The following is a 24,225-nucleotide window of genomic DNA, read 5'->3' as shown; positions in this document are numbered from 1 at the left end:
CCCGCCACTCCCCGAAGCCGCCGGCAGACGCCGCGCGCCGGCCGCCTTTGTGCGCGCGGCCCCCGCACCCGCCCGGGGGGCAACCTGCGCCGCGCCGCCTCCCGCCCCCGGCCCCTCCTGCCCCGCTGGGCTTTCCCCCCCGCCCGTTTCGGTGGGCGGGGGGTGACCGCCCCTCCGCAGGGGAGCGGCGGCGGGTGCTCCCCTCCTCCGGGCAGGATGGTGGACCTGGACAGCGAGGTGCCCCCGCTCCCGCCGCGGTACCGGTTTCGGGACTTGCTGCTGGGCGACCAGGGCTGGCAGAGCGACGACAGGTGAGCGCGCGGTCCGGGGCCGCGGGGGGCCGGGGTCACAGCCCGAGAGCGGGCGTGGGGTGCTCCTCGGGCGGTGCCGCCGCCTGAGAGGGGCGGCCCGGCGGCGCGGGCCCGCGGAGGGTCGGGGTGGCGGCACCGGGGTGCCCGGCACCGCCGGCCCTGCTGCCGGCGGGTCAGCGCGCTGTGAAGGCACGCACCGCCCGCAGGAGGCCGGCCCCGGTGGGAAACTTTCCTGGGAAAAGGGATGCGGCGGCGGGTGCGCCGAGGGGCTGCGGGTACCTCGCCCCGCAGCCGGGGGCCAGTCGGGGGCCGGCGCTCCTCACCGGGGCACGGGGCATCCCGTAGCCTTTCGGGGCGCTGCCGCCGCTGCAGGAGGGCAGCACCTCCCGCTTCCCGACGGCTGTGGCAGGGGGAAGAGCAGGACGGGTACAATACCGCCTCCGGACAGCATCGCGCACCGAAGGGAAACCCCAAGCGAAATACGCGTTTGCCGCTTGCCGGAGGGGCTGGCTGGGGGGTCACTGGATGTTTGTATCGCCCAACGTGCCCGGTCCTTCCCATGCAGTGTCTTCTCACGCTCCTTTAGTAGGCTTGGATGTAACTACCGCTTATTCCTTTATTAATTATTTCAAAGGGCTGTCAGCGTGTGTAATTAAAAATCGATAGGGGAAAAAAAAGGTATTTGTCTGAAAGGAAAGAATGTCTTTAAAACAATCAAAATAATCCCAACCGTTAGGTTAAAATAAACATACCGGGATCGTTTGCTGAATTTCGAGGTGCCCAGTGAGCAGTATTCAGGGACACGGCAGCCTCGTGCCTGTCTGCCTGCCCGCTCAAGCTGGCGTGTCAATAGGTGTGTCACACCAGCCCATCTCGCAAAGCGGTGTGAGATCCACGTCGCAGCAACGTTTTTACTGCGGTCAAATGGCAGGAAAGCAACATTGTCTGGTAATATATAATTGCGTATTGGATCGATTTTAATTCAATATATTGATGGTGTCAGAATGGGTCTTTAACACAGCAGTCAGAAACTTTGATTTTAGTTCTGATCTGCATTGTTTAGGTTTTAGCCACGTTTTATTTTCTGCTGGAACAGGAAAAAAAAAAACAAAAACCCACAACCTTTCTTATTTTATCAACATTCTGTATTTAGCTAGGGTTTTGGTGCCCAACACCAACAAAATATTTTCTGCACAGCTTTGGGCCACTCTGTAGCTTAACACTTTTGCCAGCCTCTGTTTTAAACTTCTGTCAAGCACCTCCCTGATATGAGCTGTTTGACTTGAACTTTATATAAAGTTACCTTCTACAGAAGAAGCATGATCTGGTCTCTAATAGGAAATAGTGTGTAAGCAACTGCACAAACCATAGCAGCCATTTAGCTATAGAAATGTCTACTCCAGGTCTATGAGCACTTAACAAAATGAAAGTAACTAATCCTTTAAAAGTATTGATAGTATAATTATGGCATACACGTATTACAGAGCACAATTACTGTTGGAGAAGACTAGTGGAAAATGAATAGTTACTTTTAATTATTTCATTAATATTCATACAAGAATTGTAAGAAAGACCTCTGGCAAATCTGAAATATCTAATATGAACACAGGGCTGAAAACAGCTGGTTGGAAAGGGCTTTCTAGATCTTCAAGTACTGTCCTGTGCTGAAGCTGGACACAGCTGTAGTGTTTCAGGATACCTGCACAGTTGTTTCCCCACAATGTAATCAGGATTGTGCTTTACACGAGGCTGTGGCAGCGCTCTCTCCAGCTCTGCTAGTTACTGTTAGCAGTCTCTCTTGATACTAGCTTTCCATTAACTGAATAAAGTCCATTATTAAAAACATCTTAGAGTATTGTCTTTTGTTTGCTTATCTTACGATAGGGTCCTGTCCAGATTCTTGTTTTTTCTGTACAGGAGGGTCTAACTTCTAATACTGAAATATTAATCCAATCCCATGGTGCTGGTATTTTGTTACTGTCCATTATAGAAAAAGTGTGCATATTCTGCATAGAGATATTGTAAAATGGACTATTTACAACATGAGACATACTTTCAAGAAATATTAATGAGAGACTGCAGGCCTGTGGGGACTGTGAGATCAATAGCTTAGTTAGTAATGATAAGTATTATATCTTATTTTGATAGTTTGCTTTTTTGTCTTTGCACCTTTATGTAACTGGTTCATCTTTGGTTTTGGTGAAGTACATCTGTGTTCTGTTCTAATTGGTGTGCAATACAGGTATTGCCAAAGGTGTTGCTCATCCCCTCTTCAATGGAATGGATATTAGCTATGAAAAGAATATCTGAACACTAAAGTACAGATGAAGTAGTCTTGTAGTATGGCTATTCAATGGCACAGAATAAAGATAACCTCCAAAATAAACCATTGGGTCTTGGCCGAGATGCTGGAAATAATTTTGAATTCTGGAAGTCTGGTTTTTATCAAGGGTTTTTCTGTCTGTGTGGTCTGTGAAGTTCAGGTTTGTTATGAGCTGCACTTCTTGTCTTCCATCTTAGTCCTACTTCCTTTTTGATCTTCCCAGTCTGTTCATCCTTCCGTTCTCTCATTTCTCCTTCCATTCTGCCCTTTCTGGGAAGATGCTCACTTCTTGCTGTCTGGAAAGCATATGTTCCATCTCTGTGTTTTCAGATGCTTGTTGATTCTTCAAAGGGGAGAGGAGATAGAATTATTCCTCTCATTTGCCACAAACCAACCAGGATTCTATGTCACCGAATCACAATTTTGGTAGCACAGTTTGCCAGTAAGTCATATGGTAGTATTTAATAATAAATGTGGCTGAAATGCTATCAACCTCTCCTTTCTTCTTCTGGAAGATCTATTTCTTGAATAAGCATAGTACCCAATTTTGAAACCTTACTGGTTACATTTCTTTAGCAGGACATTTTGTTCGTCTATTTCTTTTAAATTAACCTGCTCATTTACAAAATGTGCACATACTAAAATGCTTAGCTGAATGTAATGGAACTGATTCAGGAATTTTGTTCTTAGATCTGTACCTGTTTGGGAGACAGATTTCCAATCATCTTTTCTTGAGAACTTCTCCTGTGCTGTAGCTTTACTTAGACTTCTTTTTTTGGTGTCTAGTTCATTGTCCATTTCTTACTCATACCTTCTCCAATACAGTGGCATCCATCTCACTGCTTTTGCATTTCTCTCCCAGAAAAAAAGAATTCTATTTGCATAGCTTAGATTCCTCACCAACTTTGCAGTTGGCTTCAGTAACAGATGGGTTCTGGGCTGTCATATTCCACAAACCACCAAATTGGATTGTATATCATTTTTCATAAAAGAAGTTGTTGTGTGCAGAAGAACATGGTGAATCTTTGGAAAATGCACTTGTTCAGTAAATAAGCTATTTTGAAAAATTAAGATTTTTGAATTTGTTGAATGATTTTCTTCCTGGGGAGAAAAAAAAAAGTTTGTTAAAACCAGTTTTGTTTTTTGAAGGGTTAGATTTTCAAAAGACCCAGTTCCCTTTGAAAACAGTGGAGATGAAGTACACACATTTTATATGGAATAGTTAAATACTCATTTACTCAGAGAGATAACTTTCCTGTCACTATATAAAATACTCAAATGTTTCCTGGATCAATCTGAAAAGCTTCCACAAGTCAGCATGCAAAAAATCAGCCCAGCAGCTAAAGCATGTGTGTGTGCATCAGATGGGTTATTTCTGTGTCAGGTAGGGTATTGTACCACATTTCTTCTGTGTAAATATTCCAGTCACTAGGCTGAGAGTAAAGAGAAGATTAAGATGACTGACTTTTTCAAGAATTTTGTAAATATCGCTAATATCCTTCTGAGAATCTCAAAGTTGCTTTCATTATTGAAAGTATCTGAACTTGAAATAAACTGTTTTGATTTGCTGGGTATTCTGAGATGTTTCCTGACCATCACAATGCAGTTTGTCTTTCATCTTGGCTGCTGGGGAAAGGAACTTGGTGATTAACCGACCATCAATCCTTAGTCTTACCAGCTGTGTTGTTGAGCAACACATGTACAAGTAGAAAATATCCTACCTACCTTTGAACCTGACATGTTCAAAGCTGGCAAAGAATTTGATTCAGAGATGAGGAGAAAAGAATATATTTATTTTAGGCTCCCACGTAAGCTTGCAAAAGATGCAATGAGGAAGTTTTTCACTAAAAAATGTTTTCTTATTTAGATATGCAGTTACCATGTACTTCAGAATAGCCAAACCATAGGACATTAGAGATGTAAAGAAATAATTCTGAGTTAAAAATAAAAAAACCCATACATTATGTTGATATCACTGCTTTTTAGTAAGGTATCTTGCAGAGCACAGTTTACCACACATTTTGTAAGCCATTTATGTACTAATGCCCAGTCTGTTCTTTAGAAGCTTATAAAGATAGAAAAGTTGCATTTGTTTTAGTAAGTTCAAGCAAGCCTGGAGTGTGGGAACGCTTTTGAAACACGTCTGCTTGTATTAGTGAACTGCTCAAATTTTCCTTTGCATGCTTTGGCTGTAGCCAGCTAGCCAAAACTGTCTTGAACACTGCAGTGCCCAGGAATGATTTGGCAGTTTGAGTGTCGAAGGAAACACTCAAAGCAGAAAAGTTGCAGGGAGTCAACCGATTTGGGAAGCTGGAACAGTTTTCCGAGACATACGTAGGCTGTTTTGGGCCATTTAACATCAGTGCCTGGGCAAGTGTAATTTAAAGATGAGCCCAGAGAGGCTCAAAGTCATTTTATTGTGAAGGTAACCTCTACGCTTCAACATTACATCCTTCTTCCCTTTGTGCTCCTAGTTCTCTCTTTGTGGTTCTCTACATTTCCTGGACAGTCATGCACTCAGGTTATGCATATATGGTGATGCATTTGTAAAGCACAGACCTGCTTATGTGTGGTGCCTTCCTTCCTGTAATACACAGTATAGCCCTTATATACGGACAGCAAGTGCATTTTCTCCTAGAGTCCTAAGAAAAGAAAAGAAAAAACAACCCAACAAAAACGACCAAGTTTTTAATTTGAGTAATTATTTAAAAAAAAATTAAAGAAAAAGAGAAACATACGGATGTTAAAATACGTGGGGTAAGATTCATGTTGCTGACTTCATAAAACTGTATGTAGCATTTTTTGGTTTATATACCTTTTACACTCTAAGTCCCTTTGGGTTTTGGTAAAATTAAGCAGTATGTTGGACTTTCTTTGGACCTTGTACACCAAGGTAAATTTTATCAATGCCGAATAAAAATATTAATTAAGAGACCATGAAGTAGATATTCCGGCTTTGAACTGCTGAATTAACAGTCTGTCATATGAACATGTCATTTGACAATCATAAATATCTATTTTATAGTACTATTTCATTCTGCTGCCCGTTAACTTTTAGTATTGTAAACAGAACTATTATATTCTAGGAAAAAAGTCACTATTACTGTGCCACTTGAAATTTGAGTCATTTTGCTAAGGTAGATACTTTAATATTGAAACTATAGAGCTAAATTTTACTTTTGTGCAAGAACCGTTCTTATGTTGGGATACTTAAAGGACTAAAGTAAAATCAGCTTTCTCCTCTGACGTGTTTCGTGCATTAATGAACATTACCACCTATCTTGAAAGAAAAGAGATTCAGATAATACAGAACACCTCCACACATCACTTGGACAATTGTATACTGCTGGCTGTCATGTCGACTGGTGACTTTCAAAGAACTCCCTACTGTAAATCTGAGAAGGCACTTTAACAGTCATTTGTCACAGTGTGAATTAGTAAAGCCCTCCCCTTGCCTTTCCTTTTGGAAATCACCTGAGATTGTTAAACTAAAAGGGGATAAAAAGCCCACACATTTCTGAATCAAGTGATTTAAAATATCTGAGTCTAGATTCAACTTGCACAAAAATTCTATTATAATTTCCTCAAAAGCAAATTCTATTATGGTTTCTTCAAAATAATCCTCCTCTTCAAGAAATATTTCAGTCAATTTGGCCTCCTCATTTTAGAAAACCTGTTAGCTTTCATGAGTTCTTCCATTTAATGGTCTACAAAGGAAAATTACTTAAGCAAATATTGTCAAAATTACTTTGATTTGTCCTTTTAATTTTTGAAAATAAAGCTATTTAGAAGCTTAAATTCTATTTTAAAAACTTGATTTTTTGATTGAAGTTGCTCAAGATCTTGATGGTCTAATTCACTACAAGAACAAATATTTTCATATCTGCAGTGAGCCTCTGCACAGTAGTAGTTAGAAAGTTTGAGTTGCTCTAACCTGAAGAAATTGTTGTGTGTATAGGCCAAGGCTTTTACCACCGTGGAAAACCATCTAAAAAAAAAAAAAAAAGCAGTAAAGAAGAATATTAACATTTGTAAAACCACTGCATTGGCCACACTGAGAGGTCTGCGTTTTTGCTTTTGTGGCAGGTTTAGGAGTACAGTCCCCTGTAAGCAAACTGTCACTGTCACCATCCCTCTAAATTTACCTTAATTTTAGGGATTTCGCCCCTTTTATAGCTAAATGAGGGAATCCATTTACTTGTGTGGGAGGAAGTAAGGCTTTATAGAAGGCAGCCTCATGCTAATTTCTGTTTTAGCAACATTCTTTCAACAGCAATGAAAACAAATATGTATTATTTCTATATTCCACTTAAACTAGAAGACACTGGAATTGTGTTAAGGACATGAAAAAAGAGGAATACTTCAGTTCTGTTATAACTGCACCTGTCTGAGGGCTTTAGTGGTACGTCCCAGCAAAAGTTTTCTACGTGCAGAAAAGGTTTAAGTGTCTCAGCTTAAAAACTCATGCAGATCAAGTAGTCTTCCTCCTCTGGGACAACATGATGCACAGTTTGTAAACGTGCTTGGTATTTCAATCATTACTTAATTATACACTTATTACTCTAAAGCTCTTATTTTTCCATCTAGAACTTGATACATGCTACTTTACATCTGGCAGATACTATAATAATCCATGGGGAACTGAAGCAGTTCTTTCCCAAATGGTTTCTCTCTTAATTTTATGATTATTATTCTATCACAGCCAATGATTCTGATTATTTATTTTATAACAGTAAACTTCTGTGCTGCCCCACTCATTGCTCTCAGAATGACACGTCTGTAACAAATGGTAACATTGATTCATATTGTCTCCCTTTTACCCTGTAACAAAGAAATAGATCACTTGAAGCATCAGAAATGCCTGAATCTTCAAAATAGTTTCATTGTAAAATAAATCTGCCAACCATTTCAGCAGCATGCAATTGGTTTCTCGACTTCAAAATTAAAAGTGATCTTTTGTACTGAATTCAGATATGTACAGTATGCCCAAGTACTTCTACTAATCCCCTAAATGTTTTAAAAGTAGATTCTTCATGTTTTTTTCAAGTAAATGAGCAAGTTAAATCCTTCCCAGAGGCCTGCACACCATGGTCCCATAATCTCTGTGTCACTGGAGAGAATGCCATTCAAAACCTAAATGCTCTGCAGCCCAGAAGATTTGGTATGAAGTGCCTTTAAAACAGCTGTTAAAGATTTCAGCCTCCCCCGTGCAATCATCTGCTAATTATGTTAGCAGTCAACTTCCTGGTGGGAAGTAGCAGTAAAACAGAAACAGTCATTAAGAGACATAAAACAGTGTTTATACTCACAGATAAAAACAGTGATATTATTATTTACTCAGAACTATCTCTTGAGGGACAAATCCTGCCTCCACTTACAGAGATCTCTGTTAGGAAGTGCCTTAGTTTTGTGGTGGAAAGCAGGTTGCCAAGTCGGATATTGTCGTGCTTGATTTACTGAGTATCAAGCTATGGTAGGTAGGGAAGGAAGGCATTAGATTAAGATCAGTGCAAGTTACCCACTGAATTAGCAAAAAGAACAACATTTTGCCACTCCTAAACCTTAAAAGTCTTTTGCTATCTTTAGCCATTTACAACTGCATATCTAACTGCTGGCACAAGGATCATGTGTCTGGCTGGGGCAATGGGAAGATTTGAGCAACAGTCCTCACGAAGGATTATCTCTGCCAGAAAAGTCCTGCCCTGCCTCCTGGATTCTGGACCTCAAGTCACATCATTTTTGGCTATTTGTAAAGGAAAGCCCTCTGGCTTTTTATGACGTTAAAGCATTTACCATACTTCAAGTAGCTTTAAGTTAGAGAGCTTCTTCAAAGTATAGTGATTGTTAAAATATTTAATAAGGAGTAAACACTATAAAATAGCCTCACTCTTTTATTGTTCTAAATAGCCAAAAATGTTCTAGAGGTTTTATGTTTTTCTCACTTTGTTTTCTCTTTCCCTTGTGACTAGAGAAAACTGCAGCAAGGATAAAAGCAGTGTTACCAAACCAAATCTGAAACAAATACAGATGGGAAAAACAAGCTGAGTTGCAAATGGAAAGCTGTGGTTATATTTATTCCTTATGTGACAGCATCTGGTAATACACAACATTCCCCACCCAACTCTGGAAGGGGATTTAGTTTCCCATCTTCACACCAAATTCAAAGGAGGGTAAGGGCACTGGTGAATTATCAGTATTGCCCTCTAATTCTCACCATCAAACACACACAGTTCTAACAGAGGTGGTCTAAGGGCTAAGCTCTGTATTTAGCTGAATATACCCTTTCGAAAAGCAAGCAAGATACGTTTTTACTGTGTACAACAATCTAGCATTTGATCGTTTAAAGGTATTTAATCAGTTAAATAACTTCTTTAAAGGCATTTTTGTAGATACTGTCCAGTTTTTAATTACCATTCTGTTCTCTAAGTAGTAATTAAAAAAGAGATAATACAAATACAAAATATTCTGTAGTGTGCAGATGTTTAGTCAACCAGGTTTTATAAAGTTTACCAAAACATAAGTAGATTTTCACTCACCTAAGAGTATCATAAAAAGGAAGCTTATCTCACAAGAGTAATTCCAGATATCATGTATCTCATTGACACTGAGGAATTAATTTACAAACTGTACTCATTGACCCACATGATCATTTATTTTTGTACTGAGACTCACCACAGACTGCATGAAAATTACAATTTAGCTAAAATGATACAAACAACATCCAAAATGCAACGAATTAATTTTAAAAGCTTGATTAGTTTTTGATTCCCATTTTTCGTCTTATTTGGCACTTCACAGATCACAGTCTGAGTCCAGGAAAAAAACAACAAAGTAAGTGAAATTTGTGCTGACATTATGAATTCATTGAATACAATTAATTGTGGCAGTTACTGTTCTCAAGTGATGTTATGTTAATGTCTTTGTAACTAGTTATGAGCTTGGTGAGGCACTTCTAACAGGTTGCTGAGAAGCTGTGGCTGCCTCTGGATCCCTGGCAGTGTTTAAGGCCACGTTGGATGGGGCTTTGGGCAACCTGGGCTAGTGGAGGGTGTTCCTGCTCATGGCATGGGGGTTGGGACTAGAGGCCCCTTCCAACCAAAACCATTCTATGATTCTGTGATTCAACAGGTTATTCAGAACGTTGGGATTTTAATTTGATGTTGGCAGAGTGTTGCATGTGGTGGGAAGAACAAAGCTGGTTACTAGAAATGTTTTACAGTATAGAGGAAGTATCTGTGGTGCAGGAAAAAGGGAACTATGGTAAGACTGTAATAGTCTTCTGACATATGCTATGGGCTAATCTGAGATTATTGTGGAAAAGCTCAGGGTTGCTCTTAATTTCAGACAAAAACGGGCTATTAAAAGATCACCATTATCAAAGTTATAAGGCAAAGTTGTAAGTCTTCTTCCAAGGCAGAGGTGACTGGGGATGTAGAGTATCAGGCAGCCTGCTGCTAGTTGGCCTCAGGCTAAGATGAAGTAAGCATTGAGAAATTCCTTTCCTCTCTAAGATGGAAGTGCCACCTTACAGATAGAAATGGTCATATGGAGAGAAGGAGGCGCTGGAAGTACTACTATACCTTCTTGTATCACCCTAGAAAATTGATGATTGTTTATCATATCTCCTAATATCAATGCAGCCAGTCCAGTTCATAATATATAAATTTCTCCTCATTGTATCTATATATTCCACCCAAGTCTGATCAGCATTAAGATCTCCTAAGGAAGACTTTAAAACAAGATGACAGAACAGTACTTGTTCTAAGAATCAGTTTGGTTCTCACCAAAGGCAGCAAACTCTGAAATTTATGCATTCATTTGGGAAGTCACATTTAAGGAAAATAAGTAGTGTTTATATTGAACAGGACACTTTTCTGAAGGCACCTGATAAATGATTTTCTAAACACACACAAGGCACGTTATGAATGTTTGAAGGGATTATTTTGAAAAATTAAATACTGGGCATACTGTTCCACCAGCCATACTACTGATGATCAGCATTTTACTTCAGAGAGGACTAAAGTTGTTAGTGCTATTTAATATGAATAAAGATGACATAATTAAACATTTAAAATATCATGAAAATGGATATTAATTTTTTCTTAGCTTAATGAAAAGTAAATTAAACCCATGCCTTATGATTAGGAAGTTTAATAGCTCACTCTGAGTAAGAAGACTGAGATTTATATCAAGTTCTTAATTATATGTACCCTGTTAGCTGTAGAGAGAACAGTATCAGACAGGTGACATTATAGAGATAATAATGACTTTTACAATACTTGTTCTATTATGTGTTCAGAGTTGAATCATTGCCACTCCTTAATGAGATTTACACAATTTGTATTAAAAATTTATAAAAGTTTACATTTTTTTAAAAAGTAAAACAGTAATTGTATACTATGTTTGTACTGTGCAGCAAGCTGTATTTGAAGGGAAGAAAGCAATTCCACACCGCTGTTAAGATATATTAGTGTATTTATATGCTAAGATACAAGTATTACTGCAGAAATCCTATGTATTTTATACTCCACCTGGAGTCAAAGCACCTTTAAGTACGAGAGAATGAAGATAGATATGTACCAATGCACAATTCTTTCAGGAAAATCAGCAGAAAATGTCATCAGCACTCTTCTGTTGATTTGGGAGAGTACATGGATTCTCTGACCACCTTTTCTCTGAGGAAAACATCAGGCAAGATGCCTACAGTCAGCGTTGGAGGTGTTTGTTTTACGCCTTTTCCCTGAGTCTTTGCCTGACTACTCCTCCTCTTTGTAATAGCCCCCTTTGTCTTTCGTGTAACTGCTAAATGTGTGATTGTGGGAGACTGAAAGAGTATACAGCTCCCATAATTTCAGGGAATTACAGAGAGCTTGGGGTTGGAAGGGACCTCTGGAAATGGCCTCGTCTGACATCCCTGCTACAGCAGGATCACCTAGCATAGGTTGCACAGGACTGCGTTTGGGCAGGTTTTGAATCTCTGCAGGGAAGGAACCTCCACAGCCCCTCTGGGCAGCCTGTCCCAGTGCTCTGTCACACTCACAGTAAAGAAGTTTTTCTTCATGTTCAGACAGAACTTCTTGTGTTCCAGTTTGTTCCCACTGCCCCTTGTCCTGTTGCTGGGCATCATTAAGAAGAGCTTGGCCCTGTCCTTGTGACATTTGCTCTTTAGATATTTATAAGCTCTGATGAAATCTCTCAGTCTTCTCCAGACCTGGCACTCTCAGACTTTCCTTATACGAGAGATGCTCCAGTTCCAGCATCTTTGTAGTCCTCCACTGGACTCTCCCCAGTAGTTCCCCACCTTTCTTGCATGGGGGAGTCCAGAACCAGACACAATGGAATAGTGATAATTGGAGATTCAACTCCATATTTATATTTACTTCTCAGAGTTGAAATTCTAATGGAAGCTCTTGAGGTATTAAGTGTTTCCACATTGCAAGTCTGTACTGTTTTAACATGTAACTTTAAAAAAAGACTCCTTTTTGTAAAGCTACCCTGGTCCTGGGCATCTGTAAAAAGCATGTGCGGTATCAGTTTTTTTCCCCACTTTTTAACACTTCAGCTATATATGGAATCTCAGAGAAGTTCTTTCTAGGCATGTTAAAGTATCTGTGGGAAGTTCCTGAGAAATTTAATTTGACTTTTTCTATTTTTTTCCCTTTTAGATCAGGCATGGTTCCTATAATTTCTTACCCTCAAATAAACAAATGCTGCTAATCTGAATAAAGCTGTAGACAAGTGGGGAATTGAGTACAGTACACAAAAAATTGAATGAAACATAAATTAACTTTATTGTTTTAGATGTCATATTCTTGCATCATACCTATTTTAATATTATTTAATATTAATATTGCTTCTATCAGTAGAAGGATAAAGGTAGCTTGCAGATTTTTTTTTTTTTTGCACCAGAGCAATCTGATGTAAATGTTATCCTGTGCTTCAGTGCATTTCATGACAATGATCAGTACACATTTTGGATTACATTGAAAAAGATAATGGTGTAATATTTTTAGTTATTTAAATATTCTAAACCCAGTAAATTATCTTTAGGAGTACTATTATTAACTAGTGATATTGAGTCTTTAGAAATAGTGCTGGTTATGACTAGAGTCAAGAAAGAGCTATAAAAGCTAGACTTCTTTGTTGTGGGCTTTTCCCCCTCATAAACAGAGTTCATATGAAGGTGAAGAATGATCAGAATTAGCTAGATATTTATTTTAGATGAAAAGGACTTGGTCAGTATCTTTACTTGGTCAGTAAATTTCCATAATGACTTTCAGAAACTCTGAAGAGGCTATTTTAATCCTTCCCTCAAAAGAAACCAAAGAAAGGCTAAATTGTTTTAGTGAATAGTGGTTTGATGAGAATTAGCACAAAGCTTGATTTTAATTGCAAGTCTAATCTCTTCAAAGCTGAAAAATCTTTTTCAAGTACTTTTCTACTTCTCCGAGCAAGTAAAGATTCACGTTTGAGAAAGTTTTATATCAATTTTCACTTTAGATCATAGGGCAAAAAAGATTCCCTATTGCAAAGCCTAATGTAGATACCCTGTAAAAAAGGCATTGTTCCTAAGAATATATGCACGGATGCAAAACCACCAACTCTACTTATTTGCCATGTTCCCCTCTTCTCTTCTCCTTCCCCGCCAACAGATTTAGAGTTGAGACTACATATTGAAGAAGTGGGACACCAATGTTTTATCCATAAGATTGCCATAGGATCTGAAGTTGATTTGTACAAATTCTGATGTATGCAGCAAGACTGTATAATACTACATCAGAACTGTACAATACTGTCTTGGCCAGAGTATCATTCCCTATGCATCGTTAACTATTTATCAAAATACTGTAAAAATCGTATCAGAAATCATGTGGCAGGAGGGGGAAGTGTTTGTCCCCCTGTACTCAGCACTGGTGAGGCCATACCTTGAGTACTGTTTAGAATGTTGGGCCCCTCGCTACAAGACAGACATTGAGGGGCTGGAGCATGGAGGTGAAAGCTCTGGAGAGCAGCTCTTATGAGGAGTGGCTGAGGGAACTGAGGTTTAGCTGGGAACAGAGGAGGCTGAGAGGAGATGTTATTGCTCTTTACAACTACTTGAAAGGAGGTTCTAGCCACATGGGCAGTCTCTTCTCTCCAGTAAGAAATGACAGGACAAGAGGAAACAGCCTCAAGTTGTGCCAAGGAAAGTTTAGATTAGATATTGGGACAAATTTCTTCCTCAAAAAAGTTGTCAAGCACTAGAACAGGCTGCCCAGCTTGGAACATGAAGGAGAAAATCCAGAGTGGCACAGAAAATTTCCAATTGGTATGTGATCACAGAATCACAAGGTTGGAAAAGACCTTTAAGATCATCAAGTCCAACCATTCCCATATTAAGCTAAACCATATCCCTAAGTACCTCATCTACCCTTTTTTTAAACACACCCAGGGAAGGTGACTCAACCCCCTCCCTGGGCAGCCTGTTCCAGCCCTGACAACTCTTTCAGTAAAAAATTTTTTTCTAATATCTAATCTGACCCTGCCCTGGCACAGCTTCATGCCATTTCCCCTTAACCTGTCACCTGGCTGAAGAGACCATCGCCCACCTCTCTACAACTTCCCTTCAGGTAGTTGTAGGTGGTGATAAGGTCTCCCCTCAGCCTCCTCTTCTCCAGGCTAAACACCCCCAGCTCCCTCAACCGTTCCTCATAGGATTTGCCCTCCAGCCCCTTCACCAGCCTGGTTGCCCTTCTCTGCACTCTTTCAAGGACCTCAATGTCCTTCTGATGGTGAGGAGCCCAGAACTGCACACAGTACTCGAGGTGTGGCCTCACCAATGCCGAGTACAGGGGCACAATCACTTCTCTAGAACTACTGGCCACACTGTTTTTGATAGAAGCCAAGATGCCATTGGCCTTCTTGGCTGCCTGGGCACACTGCTGGCTCATATTCAGCCTGCAGTCAACCAACACCCCCAGGTCCTTCTCTTCCTGACAGCTCTCCAGCCAGTCTCCCCCAAGCCTGTAGCGCTGCACGGGGTTGTTCTGTCCCATGTACAGAAATGTACAGAACTCTACACTTGGACATGTTAAATTTCATTCCATTGGTCTCAGCCCATCCGTCAAGTCTGTTCAGATCCCTCTCTACCCTCAGGCAGATCAGAGCCTCCCTGCCCTCAGGCAGATCAACACTTCCTCCCAGTTTAGTGTAGTCTGCAAACTTACCAAGGGAGCATCATCTCTAACATAAGATGGTAGTGTAAACAGGACTCATGGTTAAGTGTTAAAATACTAACATAAATAGACACAGAATGCTATTTAACACTATATGTGAATATATGTGATATACTTCTCCATTTCCATTGGAGAAATAGTTCAATGTAGTCAACTAGAATAAACTTATCCTATTGAAAAATTATATTAATTTCCTTTTCAATTGTGCAGAATTGAAGGAAAAAATATTCTGAGAAAGACTAAACCAAAAACTGCATCTAGAGCAATTTACTTAATCTCTTAGTCTAATTTCCCCAATCCAGTCATTTTTTTCCACGGTTTTGTTAATGGTAAGAATTCTGAAGACAAGATATTTTACGCTCAGTCATTTTAACTGTTTCATTCACATTAGTGATTGTAATGTATTTTTCACTCTGAGTTGTGAAAGCATTATTTTGTAACTTACCTATCTCTAGTTTTCGTGGTAACATTTTAGAGTTGGAGAATATAGTACTGAAATAAACAAGGGACCACAGACAATACAAGAAGTCCAGGCTACAGAAAGGATTTGAATCAGGACCTCCAAGACATACAACAGAAGGCCATATTTTCTATTACCTAGATGGGTGAGATGGTAGCATGTTTAAAATGTAGGAAGCAAAATAACCATAGTCTTTCTGCTTTTTCAGTGCAGGTGGTAAACTACAATCCTAAACTTTCCATTGCATTTCAGGTAATTTCTTAGACTTCCAACTGTAACAGTGCAATTCCAGAATTTTCAATTCAGTCACAGAGGTACCAGGAGGGAAGGATGGATGCACGCAGTATCCCTGTGCTATCAGAAAAGGAACAAACCTGTATCAACCCTGTTTATTTAATTTTGAGTTGTTTACTTCTTTTCCTTATTATAAACATTTGATTTTTTTATCTCCAGTATCAATCTCCAGAGAACTGTTTCAAATGCCTTATAAAAATTTAAGTACATGATGTTCACTTCAGACTTCCCCCTTATCTATCTCTTCCAATTATCTCATAATGGAGCAGAGTGCTACAGCTCATACTCTATTTATAATCTGTCATTTGCTTCATTCTTAGTTTGTTCCCAGGCTAAATCCAACTTGTAGGTCTTGGCATGTGTGCCATTTATTCTTTTTCATCTCTTCTTGACATTCTAACCAGTACTTATATTTTTATCATTCTTAATGTACATTGTAAGAGTATTTTTGTTTGCCTTTTGCCATGATTTTACTTAGCTGCTATTTTTAATTCTTTACTCTTATCTCTAGCACAGTGGTTACAATCTATGTCAATTCAGTATCTGCCATTGTAGCCTAGTTTCTGCGCCTGGAAACTCCTAATGTTTTAGCAATGTTAGAAGTATGACACCTGGAATATATAGAATGAAGCAGAAGTCAAGTAATGTGTATGTAGCAAGTAGATAGACCAGGATCAAATATGAATCAAGCTATGAAGAATTCAGGGTATTTACCCTTAATTCTGAAGACTGATACCTGAGAGGCAGCTTTAGAGAAAAGAGCACTTTAAGACAGCAAACATGAAAATGGAAGAAAGACTGAAAGAAAAATAGACAAGGTACACACAGTAGTAAATGGAACACAGCCTTCCTCTAGACAGAGCAGTGGCTCTATACCCTTCATATGTAGACACGTATTTGTGCAGTAGTGTAGGACAGGGAGGGGATTCAGCTCTTGACTGAAGGTTAACTACTATTTCAGAATTAGTTTAGCATAAAAAAGATGACCCATAGAAGCTTGCTTTGGGGAATACTGGCTTGTGCATCTTTTTACTTGTACTTCTTTCAAACACAGTTCTGGCTACAGCTGTAAAAGGATTGGTTTTGATTTTATGAACACTAAAAACTGAAATTGGGAACTATAACACGCTTTATTTTAGTAAGCTAGCAGTGCATAATGCTGTTTCAATCTACTGTGTAAATTTATACAACTGAAAGTTAGGATTGTGAATTTTCTAACTGCCATTGTTAAAAGGGTGGAAGCTCTTACAATACTATTTTTTTGCCAGTCATTTGTCTTGCTCTGGGTTGGTTTTTTTTTTTTTAAATTTAAGAGTGTCTGCACTGAGACAGACTATTTACTCTGTTATTTAGCCAATTGAACTGGTCTGGTCAGTTATTTAGCAGACAGTGCTAAGAGGAAATAATGTAAAAGCAGAGGAAATAACACTGTTGCTGCTTATTCTAATATAGTCTCATCCTGGTACACCCTCTTTTCTGACTTTCCCCTCCATCAACATTCATCCCATTCCCACATTTTCTCCATTTTGTTCTTACTGTCAGTATAGTTGTTATTGAAAGAGATCATCAACGTTTTGTAATGATACCAAGGTGCTCCTGTTGCTGTGTCCCGAAGTGCTAAAATCTGATCTGGAACTTTTGTATTAGTTAATATTTACAAAATACTATTAGGCAGGCCAATACAGGCAGGAAAGGTTGCAGAGAATCATCTGCACTATCTTAGAAGTAACTTGTATTTATGAAATGGGCTTTGATTGGGTGATTATTAGCATGATCAAGCAAACAAGTGATATATTCTGCTTAAACTACCCCTGTAGGAGCTCTAACATCCAAATAGCAACAGGTATATGATTTTTTCATAATCCAATTGTAAATATTTTCGTGGTTTAAGAACACAGTTTAGGGATTTGACTACAAAAATATTGTCTCAGTTTAGGGAATTAATTTTGAAAATAAGATTACATTTGTCCGAATTTGAAGGAGACAAAGTTGAACCAACTAAATTATTTTTGAAATGCTGTTTACAAGTGTAGAAATTTGTCAGTTGCAGAAGTTCCAAATGAATGTGTAATAGAACTATGGTAGCTATTATTACTGCATCACAAATAGCACCGATGCTTTACAGAATCAATAGAAGGCCTTTCCTAAAAGGCTCACTAGCTAAAGATCAGTGAGGAAAGTATGTACAGGCAGCAAAAGTCTCACTAATAATGAAGAAACAGTTCAATATGCTCAGTCAAGGTTTAGTTTTAGACATACATATGGATAATGCCTTTTCTTTTTCCAAAAAGACTTGATAGCAACGTAAACCCAGATACCTTTAATCATATTTATGAATGCAATTCCATGAACATCACACTGTACTAGACTAGATTTTTTAATCTGTGGTCTCCCCCTTCCCTCCCATTATTTGCACAATTTGAGAACTGGTTGATGAACTTTACAGCTATACAAAAGAGTCCATAATCACTGGTAATCAGTCAAACACTGCCATTGCACCAAGGTCCTGCCTTTTCCACTACCCCAGAGTGCTTGCTCCTGCAATGCCTTCACATTAGCTATGATAGTTACAATGAAGATGAATCTGATCAACAGACTGATCCAACTGAAAACTCTCTCTCCGAAGGAAAGACTATAAATAGTATTAATTAGAAAAAATTCCCAGCCAGACTCATTTGGAACTCCCCCTTTTCTAAGGGTCACATGAGCTGGGACCCTGCTTGTGGTGACAGTTGGGTCTTACACCAGGCATAAACCAACATCCTACCTTGACAGTGTATCCACTGTGATCAGCTACCTCCAACACAAGCTGGTTTATATGGCTGACAGGTGATTCTGTGTTTACATTCACATCATACACAAGTCTGTACCGCTGGTTTCTCTGGTAATAAGAAAATCAAGTGTTAATTTGCAAGTACTTGGCAAGAAATTGCATTGTTGAGAGAAATGAACTACATGTTGATAAATAAACAACTATATAGTTGCAAAGATAAATCAAACAGCTACTGCATCTGTAAACTAAAAACTGCCTACATGACTTTTCTGAAAGCCAGTAGTAAGCCAATAAATACCAAATAGATGATTGAGTGAGGATATGCATCTGAATATTTCCTGATGATTTTCCTGGTTCTACAGAGGAACCCCAAACCTACACTAGCAAAAGACTCCACACTGAACACATGTACTTATTTCCATACCGTCTATACACTTGATTGCAAGTTTATCACTCATACACTGTAACATTAAGGAGTTCAAACTAAAACTGGTAGACACAGAAGTGCAGTCTAAGCACAGCCTAATGTTCTCAATACTTCTGCATTGCCAGGCCCCCAAGCAGCAGCTCTTTCTTTGTAGTGTGAGTGGAAGCTCAAATCAAAGCCCAAAGCTTGGGTCCCTCCTTCTTTCAGGGCTGCTATTCCTTCCACAGCAGGTTGCAAAAATAAGGAAACTAAGGATTCCTCTGTTCCATCAGTCTGAGCTGAATGACTTTGTGTAAAGTAGCTACTCTCCACATCGTAATCCTGGGCAGCCAGTTTTATTTTCCACATTGTATGCCCCTTTGTGAAGCTGTCCTACTACTTCCTCCAGCCTGTGCTGTAGTTTATTGTGGTAGGTGCCATCTATGCCTCCTTTGTTTTTCATGTGTTTCTGGTTTGGGGTTTTTTTGGTTCTGTGGGTTTGGTTTTTTTATTTCTTCCTTTTTTTTTTAACACACAGAAGGACAAATGATCAGTTGCATTGCCTGGCCTTCATGGATTACTACTGCAATAGTGATGTGGACTGCCAGGCTTCTATTTAAACTCTATTGCACTACATATCACCTGCCAAATAAAAGATTCAGGTCATTTATCTAAGCATAAAATATCTTAATTTGCCAGTCCTACCTATATATTTATGTTTACATTGCTAGGTAGATGTGTATATAGATTTACCTTCCAACATAGCATAAAGCCTTCTTTATAGTGTATAAACTGCTGTGAGCAAGTCTGCAGCAAAGGGACCCTGGAGAGCAGCTTTAGCACTTACTCCACACTCATCATATCCTTCTCCGGAGGGGATTAGGAGGTGACAAAGCAAACTGTGGTGACAGCTGGGGGTGGCAAGAGGAAGTTGTGAGGATTAGGGATAGAAGGAACCGAATAAGTGACAAGGGTGGTAACGGAAAGTGAAATTGAGCACTGTGAAATTGAGCACTTTTTTCCCTTCCCATCTCCTAAGCTGAAGAAGCGTTCTACAGTTTTGCTGAAGGAAAGAGGTCAAATAATCAAGGAATCAAAGATGTATGTATCACAGGTATGCAGAGGTGTACATACGGGCTACAGGTGATCTTCCTGGAGACTAAAATTACCAAGAAGTTTACCTGCTAGGTTTATCCATAGCAGAAAAAGTATTTTTGAGGGAATTGTGTGATTTACATTCTGAGGCATTGTGTTAGTATCACTTCAGAGGAAATACAGAAGGCACTTCATTAGCTTCATTTTAAAGCTGGATTTTTAGATCCTGCAACTGCAATATGTTTAGATATTATTTTTTTCAAAATCAGTGTTTATATACACTTCAGGTTTATAATTGTTTTAGAGAAATATGCTAAATTTCAGGCTTAATTTCTCCCCCAAATAACAATAAAATGGATGTTTTGTTTGTCTGAAGGAAGCAGTTTTAAAAGATGAGAAAAAGAAAAAAGCAGCAGGTCAGTCTCAACGGAGTCAGAGAATTCAGATTGCTTAGAGATACCTCTTTGGTGATCTCTCTAGCATATCTCTAGGGTAAGGTAGGATCTTAAATGTAAAGCGTACTTGTTTTTAGCTTGGGAAGAAAGTTTTCCGTGTTTGAAGGGAAGGCTATTCCAATTAACCTCACACTTCAAAATTTTCTTAGTATTTTCAGTGAGGATGGCCTTATTTTTGCCATTTTTACTGCTGAACTTAGTGGGAAGCTGTTAAACAATTAAGAATATTATGATTCCAATACAGTTATTCATTAAGTAATCATAAAAACAAATTAGGGAAGAGAAATATGAGAAGGGCATAGCTTGAAAAAGGGAGTTTGCACAATATACATGACATCCCACCAGGTCAGTGTGATACAAAAGGCAGCAAAGATCATAGAATCCCAGAAAGTTTTGGGTCAGAAGGGACCTCAAAGATCATCTAATTACAACCCCCTGCCATGGGCTGGGACACCCTTTTCGAGTCCATGTTGCCCAAAGCACCGCCCAGCCTGGCCTTGAACACTTGCATAGTAACTGTAGTTGTACAGGAAATATATTTAAGGCTAAAAAGACTTAAAATTTTAGACAAAGTTCTATTCTAATTGGGTTAGAAAACAATACCAAAATTGAAATGAAAACAAAACTATTCTTTGGATTGATGAATGCATTTTCCTTGGAAAAATTCAAGATAACATAAAATATAATTACCTCCTTGAACTAAAATTTCAGGGGAAAAACAGGAACTTGTGACTTTGATGTAACATGTTGACATTTCTGTCTTAGAGCTCAGAACATTCCATTTCTGAAACTTCTCTCCTTATGAAATGATAATCAGTGAGTAGGACTCCATACACAGATCACATAAATTCATCTGTTTACAATGAATGCTGTAGTTTAAGACAAGTTTTCATACGTTTCTATTTCTTTTTGGGTAGCTGCAGTTAATAATTCCCTATCATTTACTATGTCTTTGTTAAAAATGCAGGTTAACTTACTGAATCCCAAAGTTTCATTTTGAAAAACGAAACAAAAATAAAACCTTCAAGATTTGTTTTTCTTACTTGATACAATTATGCTGTGCATTTTTCTGGGAAACACTGAATAAATTTTTTTATAATTGAAGTTTACTAAATTTACCTAGCATAATAGAGTATGAAACCAAAAAGTAAAAACGCCAGCACATGTAAGTGATAATAAAGCAAGTTGGTAACAATAAAAAGCTGTGGAATTACATTAGAGAAGAATCAATATATAGTCTCTTCTGAATCTCACACTGACCTGCCAGTTTTGTGTAAAATACATTGTATAATTGCAATAGAATGAAAATTGCTTTCATTTTGGTAGAAAAATAGTAACCAAATACTCAAAGCAATAGGGAAATACCTATTTCAAATATTTTTACTATTATTTTACTCAGCATGAATACAATGTTTCCATTGATCTAACTGGGCACTGGATCAGACCTCCTAGGAAGCTGGCTCTGTGTTTCCGGTAACATATTAATGACTCATATTTCAAATTATATTTTACACTTGGTCATGGGATACTTGAAAAAGAACAGCTTGGGATTCACCCACAAAGTATTTTCTTCTTTTTTTTTGATATTTTTCCTATCCATCTGCTCTTTCTTTCTTCTCCCTTCTGCCGCATTTTCGAATAACTAAATCTTAATTTCTTATTTTTTAAAGTAAAAATAAAACTGAAATAAGCAATTTAATCTGCAAAGATACCACATATGAACAGCTTTCATCTTTTTTTCCTATTTGCTGTTTTTGAAAAGATGCAATCTTAAAAGAAAAGAGAGGAAAAGGTAACTTACAGAAAGAACAGCAGTAATGGAATAGTCAGATACGTTTATCTTACAGATGAGAAGTAGAGTTTAAGTGAATAATGATTTCAACATTTCTGCTAATCAAAGGATAACACAAATCACTTGTGAGGGACAAAATTTAAGAAGTGTTTGCTCAGCATTTTCTTAAAGTCAAGACATGCTGAGCACACCCTTTCTTTCATTAAACATGAGACCTATGCAAAAATACTGTATTCTGTTTTAAGCCCTTGACTACTACACCCACACACAATAAATGTAAGAAAAAGGTAGCTGCTCTGTATAAACAAAGATGACATGATTCATTCACAAGTATTTTTTTTAATGTGTAAGAAAGGTATGTGTACCTGTTAACTGCTATATCTGAAGTAAACAATTAGCCTTTAAGATATTTTATATTCTAGAGATGTCAAAATGTACCAGAACAGTTTAAGGCTCCAATCTGAACACCTGTTTCTATCTTTATCTGGATAATCTCCATGACAATGTCCCTCATAGTGTTTAGCTGCTTGCTTTGCAAGAGAAAAGTGTTAAATGGGGAGCATGTAAACTGCATCCAAACTTACTAAAATAAAAATCTAGAGAGAAATAACATCACATGTTAAGTGCTGTAGTAGGAGTGATACAGCTCCATCACTTCCATCAATCTATTTTAAAAGTACAGTGGATATTTTCCTATGTGGTCACCATTAATTTTCTGATGGGCAAAGGAAGCAAAAATAAAGAAAATTGGACTTTGACCACAAGGAAGGTAAGTTTCCAAAGGAGAATAGAAAAGGACTAGTAAATTTGGAAAGGAATAAAAACAGTCGTGAGTTACAATTCTAGACAGTGACAGTGTAAAGAAGAAAGGTATGTTGAAAGCAAAGGTCCATGTAGGGGAGGTTACAGGAAGGATAGTGTACCATTTCCTCAGTATTTTCAGTGAAATAGAGAAGTTCTGTAGTACATAAAAGAAGACAAGACAAGGTGAATTCTGCAAGGAACTAGAAAAGAGGAGCTGTTAAGGAAGGAGTAGCAAAATATTCTTAAAATTTGGGTGGAAGAATAGGAAGAAGGAGTTGGACTGAGAGCATGGTGAGAGTAAATTGTGATCTGAACATGGAGTAGCAGGAGAGAAGTCTCAGAAAACCAAAGAGGTTGGGGGCAAGAAAGTAAATACATGGAGGGCTAGAAAACTACTAAAACTACCCATCATCCTGCAGACTGTGTTTGATACAGAAAAATAATTTCAGGGAAACAATTTTAAAGAAGTTGTTCTGGTGAACAGAGATTAAAATTTGAGCAGAAAAAAACAAAAGATAAGGTAGCTTGCACCAGGTTACTGTGCCTTTTGTTCCTAACAGATTTAAACCCGGGCTGACAGCAACTGGAAGGTGTCATTGCAGTGTGCTTGCTATTCAAGAAGTTTGTTTCAAGTATCTTTTTGACAAGTAGACGCCAACGTTATGAAAAAGCAAACAATCGTTCTTGCTATTCAGATGTAATTGGCACAACTGCATACAGCTGAACAGTGTCTGGAATCAAAGTTGCAAAGCACACTCCATTACCTGGAGTTCTCTGATATTCAGAATTTATACTAAAAAGCCTTGAGTAATGGGATTTGGTTGCAGTGACTCTGTGCTGTCTGTACCATACATGTGAAGTATTTTGCCCAGAGATTAAAAAGAGCTATTTTTACATGAAATAAATCCACTGTAAAGTAAATATTCTTTCTCTCCCTTGTATAATTTGGAGGGTGGAGGAAGCAAAGTTGAAAAACTTGTCAAGTATATTCCTTGTGTGATTTTTTTCCAAAATTCAACTTAAAATCACCCTATTTCATAATGTATCATTCGTATTTGAATTATTGACTTCCTAACCCTAGGCAATATATTTGCAATAGGCAAGTGTATTTGCAGGGCCACTAAAATGGAGAGGGAGATTTCTCCAAGGTTTCTTTTCCCCATGGTAAGACATCATAGTATTTTGTGTTTCCTAAATAAAGTTTCTAATGACAAAGAATATAAATTGATAATTCATTTTCTATTACTGCACCATTACTAGAATAGTAAATTTGTCACTAGTTTACATGGGAGCAGGA

General features: G+C 38.5%; 1 protein-coding gene across 3 annotated transcripts in view; it reads left to right on the top strand.

Moving 5' to 3' along the window:
* Positions 1-216: 216 nt before the first annotated feature.
* Positions 217-24,225, top strand: part of KCNT2 (potassium sodium-activated channel subfamily T member 2) — a gene marked incomplete at its 5' end in the record, with an annotated part of 130,764 nt that continues 106,755 nt past the window's right edge. For all 3 annotated transcript variants that reach the window (XM_084266334.1, XM_084266333.1, XM_084266332.1), the window contains one exon: positions 217-311. In XM_084266334.1, the coding sequence (XP_084122460.1) occupies positions 217-311 (95 nt within the window). The remainder of the gene's footprint in view (positions 312-24,225) is intronic.

This window comes from Gallinula chloropus (genome assembly GCF_964237585.1).
Source record: "Gallinula chloropus genome assembly, chromosome: 6".
In the NCBI taxonomy this organism is placed as follows: Eukaryota; Metazoa; Chordata; class Aves; order Gruiformes; family Rallidae; genus Gallinula; species Gallinula chloropus.
Note: the sequence above shows the minus strand (reverse complement) of the source record. Positions and strands in the feature narration are given on the sequence as shown.